Genomic DNA, 9,302 nt, shown 5'->3' with positions numbered 1-9,302 from the left:
GTTTCCTACGTGATTAGAGATGAGGTGGAGAAGTACAATCGTAATGGTGTGAACGCTCTTCAGCTGGATCCTGCTCTCAACAGACTCTTCACAGCCGGCCGAGATTCCATCGTCAGGATATGGAGTGTCAATCAACACAAAGTACAACCTGCATTTTGCATGATTTATGAATATTAATGCACTTAATCCCTTGTTTTGTTACTGTGCGACCACACTTTCTACTTTGAGCAACAGTGTTAACTTTGTATCTCCCTCAAAGTAACAATTTATGCCAATTCTGTCTCTCTGTGGTCAAATGTTTCTGCTAAGTCCAACTAAGCTGTTTTCTATTGCAGCAGGATTCTTACATCGCGTCAATGGAGCATCACACAGACTGGGTGAATGACATCATCCTCTGTTGTAATGGAAAAACACGTACGTCTAAGCACCTCATATTCCTTTTACAGAAGCTTCATGCTCAGATCTCATCAAATCTATTCTGAGCTTTAGCCAGTTTGAGTGGATTTTTCTGTGTTGTAGTGATATCAGCATCCTCGGACACCACTGTGAAAGTCTGGAATGCACACAAAGGGTTCTGCATGTCCACGTTACGGACGCATAAGGCACGTTTCTTATCATGGTTATTTTAGTTTTTTTGCTTTAATTTTGTTTAAAATCTTCATGCATAAGGGTTATTCTGATGGCAGTCTTGCATTGCCAGACAGTAGACAATTGGCATACAATTTGGTCCATTTAACATCTCCAGGAATTTGCATAGAAAACAGATTAAAGCTTGAAATTGAGAAAGTTTGAGAAAGAAAATGATTATGAGACGAAGTGATTTTGTCAATTGTGATTCACTCTTCAGGACTACGTCAAAGCTTTAGCATATGCAAAGGACAAGGAGCTGGTGGCATCAGCTGGGCTGGACAGGCAGATCTTCCTGTGGGATGTGAACACACTGACAGCTCTGACCGCCTCCAATAATACAGTCACCAGTGAGTAAACTCTCTTAATCATTCTGTTTGACACCGTCTTCCTTGTAAGTCATTGAGTTAGGGTTGAAGCGTGTAATTAAGGAGATGATTATGAAAACCCATTTCAATGCAGTACTGCATCCAGTGTTATTTTATTATCATTGAGATACTGTTAAAGGTTTTATTAGAAGTTGCAGTTTGTTTTTAGTTGTAGTTAAAGTTTATTATTTTTTTGTCATCCTGAGATTTTCATTAGTTAATGTTTTTTTATACGTCTGTATAGTTTTTATACATTTTTAATTTACTGTAGTGTTACGTTCCAATTTCCCAGTCTAGGGTTGGGAGTGGGAGTAACAAGTTAACTAAAGCTTATAAAAAAGAAATAGGCCTAAACGAAAAATAAAACGTGGAGGATTCACTCCAGTCCTCTGCCCTAGAAATGCAAGACAACCACTTGGTTTAGGCAAACCTAAGCAATTTATTTAAATCAGCAAGAATCGTGGAAGCAATAAATGTCTTCAGGAGAGGGCCTGGCCAAAACAACAAACAAAACAGCAGCTAACTAACAGGAGGAGTGCTAAATAACCTATCCAGGTAAAAGAAAAGAAATCAACAACAAAAGCTTTCCTCAACTCCCTTGCTAACCAAAAACAGGGATAAACAGTGAGTACAAAAATAAAATGGAACCCTCGCCCTACAGCTTCCAACTTAATCATAAAGCAAATAAACAAAAAACCTACCTTAACAAAGAAAGTAAGTTAAAGTAGTCACACTACTGGCATAGTATCAGCACAACACTGCTGGGACAACAGGAATACACTATAACAATTAAGAGTTAGTCAATGGAGAAATGTTCAAAGCTTGCACCACACTAAACAGACAAAGACTTAATAAGCAACACCCAACACAAGTCTGGAGCAGGGGAGAAGTGAACCTCACTCCACATTTTCTGCTCTTTTGTGTGGTTTGTGTCTCTGCAGCACACTCTCTGATGAGCACCACCTGTGGGCAATTTGCTACTGCCAAGCAAGCAGAGAGAGAGAGAGAGTGCACATACACAGGGAAACATAACCACACCCAAAAGGGTGGGAAACACACTCAAAAATAAATATTAATATAATACATACATCATAGGGATGTAACAGTAGCTTTAGTTATTTCACTACATGAAGTTAAACTGAAATAAAAATAAGTTTTTGTATATATTTTTTTATTTCAGTATTTATTTTATTTCAGAATGTTATAGTTTTATATGTTAACTCTAATAAGACTGATTGCATCCATCATTTCTGTGACAGCTTCTTCACTGAGTGGAAACAAGGACTCTATCTACAGTCTGGCCATGAATCAGACAGGAACTGTGATCATCTCAGGATCTACAGAGAAGGTTAATCTCAGTTTTTTTATTTCACTTTTCAAGTAAGGAAGTTTTTATGGTTTCATGTTTCAAGGAAGTAAATTTTTTTTTTTTTTTTTGGTCAGGCCTTGAGGGTCTGGGATCCACGAACTTGTGCTAAGCTAATGAAGCTGAAAGGCCACACTGACAACGTCAAATCATTATTGTTAAACAGAGACGGCACTCAGGTAAGACTTCAACACAGCTCCAGAGATAATTGCACATTTATTATGACATCACATGTGCATCACATCCTAAATTATGAGAAAATCAGTTTGGGGTCCGGACTTTCGAACTGAGATACATTCCAAAAAATAATTTTTTTAATATGAATGTGATTTGGATTAGGTTTGTAAACATCAGCTTTTGTTTTTCAGACTACAAAAACTAAACAGATTTGCATCAGATATTACAAAAAAAAAAAAACGAGATATTTTTCTGCCAGTCTGAGCACAGCCATAGTCACAAACACACATAGACTTTTAAGGTTTTCCATTTGGTACACATGTTAAACCTGCTTTGTTTCTCTGTCTAGTGTCTCTCTGGTAGCTCGGACGGTACGATACGCTTGTGGTCTCTTGGCCAGCAGCGATGCATCGCCACATACCGCGTCCACGATGAGGGTGTATGGGCGCTGCAGGTGAACGAGGCCTTCACGCACATCTACTCCGGGGGACGTGACCGAAAAATCTACTGCACGGATCTGCGTAACCCTGACTTGCGTGTGCTCATATGTGAAGAGAAAGCTCCCATCCTGAAGGTGAGCTTGAGCTGCTTGGTGTTTGAAAATAGTAATGAAGTCATCATTCAATGTAATTGTTCAATACTTTAAGAAAACTGCTCTTACAGTGTATCTGCTGTTTTCTCTGTGCAGATGGAATTGGACAAATCAGCTGAACCTCCTCAAGCAATTTGGGTGTCCACAACTAAATCGTTTGTAAACAAATGGGTAAGTTACATTTCAGAGATTTCTATTCTTAAAGTAATAGTTCTGCCAAAACATTCAATCATTATGTACTCTTCATATCATTTCTTTTTTGGCATTGAGCACAAATGGAGTTACCTTTGATATGTCCGGTCTGCTCTTTTCCTTTGATAGTGAATGAGGACAATGACTGTCAAGACATAAAAGTACTTTAAAAGTTCCCTTCCTTCTTTATATATTTTCATTTATATTTAGTCATTTAGCAGTCGGTTTTATCCAAAGCGACTTACAAATGAGGATATATTGTGTTGAGTGTGTTGTGCTTCTGGCTGTATGCAAACAAAGAAGTTCTTGCATATATCGTGAGCAATCATAGCAGAATTTTTAGGTGAACTATCACTTTAAAATATGCATGCTATAATTCGACATTAGTTTATATATAATAATATGCTATTTGTTCAAAAGGTCAGTACGTTTTTTTTTCTTTTGAGAAAAATGTATGCTTTTATTCAACAAGGATGCATTAAATTGCTCAAAAATGTCAGGAAAGAAATTAATGAATCATTAAACATTGATAATAATAAATGTTTCTTGAGCAGCAAATCAGCATATTAGAATCATTTCTGAAGGATCATGTGACACTGAAGACTGGAGTAACGATGCTGAAAATTCAACTGCATCAAAGGAGTAAATTACATTTAAAATATATTCAAACAGGAAAAAAAGTAAATTTTTCTGTTTGAAAAGTGTTTTATTTATTTTATTGTATTTATTCATTTTTTCTCAAATAAATGCAGCCTTGGTGACCATAAGACTTTTAAAAAAAATTAACGACCCCAAATTTTTGAATGGTAGTGTAAATCTGCAATTGAATTGAAATGCAAACAAAATTAAAACAAAATTGCAGTGTTTCTTCAGCTTATGTCTGTCTGTATTTGTTTATTTGTCATTGTCAGTCTCTAAAGGGCATGCATAACTTCAGAGCATCTGGAGACTACGACAACGACTGCAGTGCCCCTTTAACTCCACTGTGTACACAGCCAGAGCAGGTCATCAAAGGTAAAAGACCATCTGTGTGTGCCAGAGCAGGCACCTGAGTGTCAGATCAGTGTTGCCTATTGGTTAAAACTCAGGGATGGTAACTGTAAGGTTGCTGGTTATATTACTGAGTGAGCCATGAGCAAAATATATAAGGAACTTGTTACTTTGGATCTGTTAAATGACTGATTTCTAATCTCACTTGATCAAAATGTGCTAAACTGATTTAATCTTTGACTGAGAGTTTGACTGAATTCAATTTCAGGAGGCACCAGCATTGTTCAGTGTCATATTCTCAATGACAAGAGGCACATACTCACTAAAGACTCCAATGACAGTGTGGCATTCTGGGATGTCCTCAAGGTAAGAGCAGATCACGAGAAGCTTTTGTGGCATCTTTAGGCCAAATGTTATTTAATCTCGCTCTGTGTTTTGTAGGCATGTAAGGGGGAAGACCTGGGTAAAGTGGACTTCGATGAAGAAATTAAAAAGAGGTTCAAGATGGTCTATGTGCCGAACTGGTTTTCTGTAGATCTCAAAACAGGGGTGAGTATTAGCATCTAGTTTTTCAATTAATAATGATGGTGAAGATGAAAGATAATGAATGTTACGTCTGTTCTTGCTGTTTTTCAGATGCTGACCATCACGCTGGATGAAAGTGATTGTTTTGCGGCGTGGGTGGCAGCTAAAGATGCTGGTTTTACAAGCCCAGACGGCTCTGATCCAAAGTGTAATGCCTTCTTCTAAGTGCATGGTGGTTTAAGTTAGCAGAATATCTGATATTTATGCTGCAAAAATGACATTCTTGAAGCAAAACAAAAATAGGGGCTAGACTATTTGTTTGCTAATTATGGTCTTTTTTGAGTAACTTATATGATAGGGTGACCATACGTGCCATTTTTCCAGGACGCGTCCTGGCCATGATTTCTATATTGCCTAAAATATCTAGGTTTTGGCTTTGTTTGCGTGTGCAGACCGATCGGTGTATGACATCAAAGTACCATAATGACGTTTATGCTTTCGAAACGCTCTCGAGGTACTTTGATGTCAAACACTGATCGGTGTTTCTGAGCCGCACTGCTTTTAAGTCGAACACACCTAATATGTACGCGTAATTGCATCGCTTTGACCGTAGATCCCACCTTCTCACACGCCATGATTGGTCCATTATGTACAATGCTTGCATGTTATTGGTCAAACTACTTTTCGATCATTAGAATTGTATGATTTTTTTTTTTTTTTTCTTTTTTGGAAAATCTATTTGGTGCCACTAGGGGTGCTGCAATTACACACTTCACCTTCACATCAAGCTAGAAATGCATTTAATTTAGCTTTTGTAAATTTTTTTTACTTCAACCTTTTTGATGTGAGGACATTTAGAACATTTAGAAAACAAGATGATGATACAGTGTGTGTATGTTTGTTTGTCATTCATATTCTGACATTACAATATTAGCTCAACAGTGAGAATTATGTAACAACTGTTCGTTGTGTTTATTTGTGTGTTTCAGTGAATCTGGGTGGGCTGCTCCTGCAGGCGCTGTTAGAGTTTTGGCCCAGAACTCATATAAACCCAATGGAAGAGGAGGAAAGCGAACTCAACCATGGTAGACTTTTCTTTTCTTTTTTTTTGCAAAGGAATATTTTAATAAAGGCAATAATAATAATAATTATTCTTTTTCAGGTATTATTTTATGTTAATACTTTTCAGTAGTGAATCAGTTTTTCTTAGTAAATAGCAGACTCTAGCCTGCTATTATAGTTCATCTTAGAATATTTTTCAATGCATTCTGGGATTGCCTAATACACATGAATGCATGCAATTATTTATTAGTGGTTTCAGAGCTTTTTATTTTTTAAAGCATAATGGCTTTGTTTAAAGCATAGTTAGCTGTTTACTTCTCATGCAGCGATTCAGTAGAATTTGCCTTTATTCTAATAATTCTACTATAAATATTTTAAATAAGATTTTTAGTAAGCAGGTATTTTCTATTAATACATTTCTCTTAGTTCTTTGCCATGTATACTGACATTTCCCTATCAAGAAAGAATGCGTGGAATTTTTTTTTTTGTTAAGCAAAGCCTGGTCTCTGAGCTAATGGAATTCATGGAAATCTGCGGTTGGTTTCTGACTTGATCATTTTCTGTGTGAATTTCTCTTTAGTGAACGGTGAACGGGAGAGTCGAACTCAAAAGGGCAACGGCTACTTCCAGGTTCCTCCACACAGTCCTGTCATCTTTGGTGAAGCAGGAGGAAGAACATTGTTTAGGTCAGAATGACAGTGTCCAGTACTGATGAAGACATTACACTCATCTGACTTTCCTTCCTGTCTTCATTATAAGCCACATTTCTTTCCAATTCCAGGTTACTGTGCCGTGATTCTGGAGGAGAGACGGAGTCCATGTTACTGAATGAAACCGTACCTCAGTGGGTTATTGATATCACTATAGATGTGAGTGTTTCAAATCCCCCAATCATCCCATTATGTGTCCATCATATGTTTGTGATTGTATTATTGACTGTTTTCTTTTCTGCTACAGAAAAACATGCCAAAATTCAACAAGATCCCATTCTACCTCCAACCTCATTCATCATCTGGGGCCAAAACACTCAAAAAGTATGCTGTGTTTGTAAACGTGACAAAATGGAAAAGCAGTAATTAATAAGGGCTATGCTTAGCAATTCACATTTTATGACACAAATGCACATTGAAGTGTAAAACCAATACTTGGATGCAAATTTGCAACAATATTTTGGTGATTGTTCATCACAATCGGTTGTTATCAGGGACCGTCTGTCTGCTAGCGACATGCTACAAGTGCGGAAAGTGATGGAGCACGTCTACGAAAAGATCATCAACCTCGACACAGAGTCACAGACCACCAGCTCCTCAGCCACTGACAAACTGGGAGAGCAGGAGAAGGAGGAAGACGTGGCAGTGATAGCTGAAGAGAAGATTGAGCTCCTGTGTTTAGATCAGGTTAGACCTCCTATCAGACCTCCTTGACTGCTTCCAGACAAATGAAAATTACTAGAGACTCATCTCTCTAATGTACTTACTGTTTGCTGTTCAACATCTTATTTTCCTCAGATGCTGAAACGAGTTTAAATGAGGTGACCGTTATTTAGTTTTGGTTGGTTGTTGGTTGTTAAGCAACTGGCTGTTAACATTCACACAGCTTTTGTGACACCAGTAACCTTTAATAATAAGATTACAAGTGTCAAACATTGATTAACCCAGGGTTAAAGTTGCCTAGGTAAACAGTGTGAAAAGATACTTAAGTTTAAGTAAATCCTTCACTGCTATACTTTTTTGGTGACTTTCTGCTACTTTAACATTATTTACATACTTGTATTTTAATAATGCTGAATTGCACTACATGTTTCAGGCAAGATCATATAATTTGCATTTTGTTCCTAATTAGTAAACAAACAAAATTAATTGTTAAGGTCCTTGCACATTTTCGTATGTTTTTTTTCATATTCGCCATCATTTCCTATCAAAATGCTTGCTACGGAAAATCGAACCTGGTCCGAATTTTATTATTGACACAACGTGAGGTCCTATTTATTTTTCAACGTGCGAAAATTTCGGACGAAAAATTCCGACTCATTGTGCAATGGCCTTTACACTGTGAAAAGCTTGTTTGTACTCTATTGTTAATGTTTTCTGTCGTTTGTAGGTTTTGGATCCAAACATAGACCTCAGGACTGTAAAGCATTTCATCTGGAAGAGCGGTGGAGACCTGACCCTTCATTATCGACAGAAATCCACGTGAGCCCCTCTGATCTCTATACAGACCCCAGTCACCTTCAACCCACATCGCTTTGACTTCCAGAAGAAGCGTCTCAGAATGCCCTGCTGTTCTCAGGTCTGATGGTCACCCAGGAGGAATGTTTCTTCTCTTTGCATTGGCTTAAATGACAGAGCCAGCAGAAAGATCTGACCGACAGTTGAAGGTTAAAGACTAAAGACTGACTGCAGATTGATGCAGTTCTGTGAACTACGACTTCAATATTTGTCTGCCTTTATTGCATTGATTATATTTTTTTGTATATTTATTACTGTTGTGTTCAGCGACATGTCATGTCCATCTTAACACGAGTCATGATGATGATGATGATGATGATGATGCACACGAGTACTTCTGATCTCAGATATTCCAGAGACTTTCATCCAGATCCAGATCCAGATCAGTTACTCTTTGAAGCTCCCCATTTTGCTTTTTTCCCCAAGTAAACAATGTACCTTTTTTTTCTAGATTTAATGTTATTGTAATTTATTTGAAGCTATTTTTGTATCAGAAATCAAAACTGTCCAGCATGGAACAAGAAGTCAGCCAGGATGATTTTAATTCGTAGATGCAATTTACTGTGTATGCGTGAGAGATGTTCTAAATGTATATTTCTCATCTGTTTGTTTGTTGATTTCTGTGGATCAGTGCACATGACAGTGTTGGCATCATCTTACCACAACTTCTGAGAAATATGGCCCTGCCCTTCTCAAATAACTGACATTAGGACTGACATTTTTTGTGAATAAAAGTTGAAACTGTGCTTTCACTCCTGATGTCTGAACAGGAGTCAGAAGTTTTACAAATGTGGGATTTTATCAATCTGAGCCAAGAAAGAATGGTAAAATACTATTTGTCAGTATTAGTTTATTGCATTAGGTGTTATGAACTAACAATGATCAAGAACTTTTAATCATTAGTATATTATTATTATTAGAAACAATTATTAACAGTATTTATTAGCATTTATGATATTATTAGCATGTATTAAATAATTTTTATTATTAGCATGTATTAAATCATTTTTATTATTGTGTAATTATAAATATTGTTCATAATACATTGTTAAATTATACAACTTGAAATGTTGAAATGTACATGTAGAAAATACCATTAAGTAGAAACTGATTAATAATCAACGTTGTAAAAATTGTTCATTGTTTGGTCATGATACTTCATACTATAGTTAACT

General features: G+C 36.8%; 1 protein-coding gene across 1 annotated transcript; it reads left to right on the top strand.

Moving 5' to 3' along the window:
• Positions 1–8,547, top strand: LOC107656148 (WD repeat-containing protein 48-like). Its single transcript, XM_016443870.1, has 19 exons — positions 1–141; positions 336–414; positions 520–602; positions 848–977; positions 1,937–2,041; positions 2,255–2,343; positions 2,439–2,540; positions 2,888–3,112; positions 3,227–3,301; positions 4,234–4,336; positions 4,581–4,678; positions 4,754–4,861; positions 4,949–5,045; positions 5,827–5,922; positions 6,480–6,585; positions 6,681–6,768; positions 6,857–6,933; positions 7,104–7,296; positions 8,000–8,547. Exons 2-19 carry the CDS (start codon positions 357–359, stop codon positions 8,093–8,095), a joined length of 1,929 nt encoding a protein of 642 aa, XP_016299356.1. The 5' UTR covers positions 1–141; positions 336–356; the 3' UTR covers positions 8,096–8,547.
• Positions 8,548–9,302: the final 755 nt, after the last annotated feature.

This window comes from Sinocyclocheilus anshuiensis, unplaced genomic scaffold (genome assembly GCF_001515605.1).
Source record: "Sinocyclocheilus anshuiensis isolate Anshui unplaced genomic scaffold, SAMN03320099.WGS_v1.1 scaffold1803, whole genome shotgun sequence".
Classification (NCBI taxonomy): Eukaryota; Metazoa; Chordata; class Actinopteri; order Cypriniformes; family Cyprinidae; genus Sinocyclocheilus; species Sinocyclocheilus anshuiensis.
The sequence above is the reverse complement of the archived record's forward strand: the minus strand, read 5'-3'. Positions and strand labels throughout refer to the sequence as shown.

Coding starts and splice junctions, on each gene's coding strand:
- LOC107656148 (XM_016443870.1), top strand. CDS start 357: ATGGAGCATCACACAGACTGGGTGAATGACATCATCCTCTGTTGTAAT. Junction 415..519: donor CTGTTGTAATGGAAAAACAC/GTACGTCTAAGC, acceptor TCTGTGTTGTAG/TGATATCAGCATCCTCGGAC. Junction 5,923..6,479: donor GGAAAGCGAACTCAACCATG/GTAGACTTTTCT, acceptor ATTTCTCTTTAG/TGAACGGTGAACGGGAGAGT.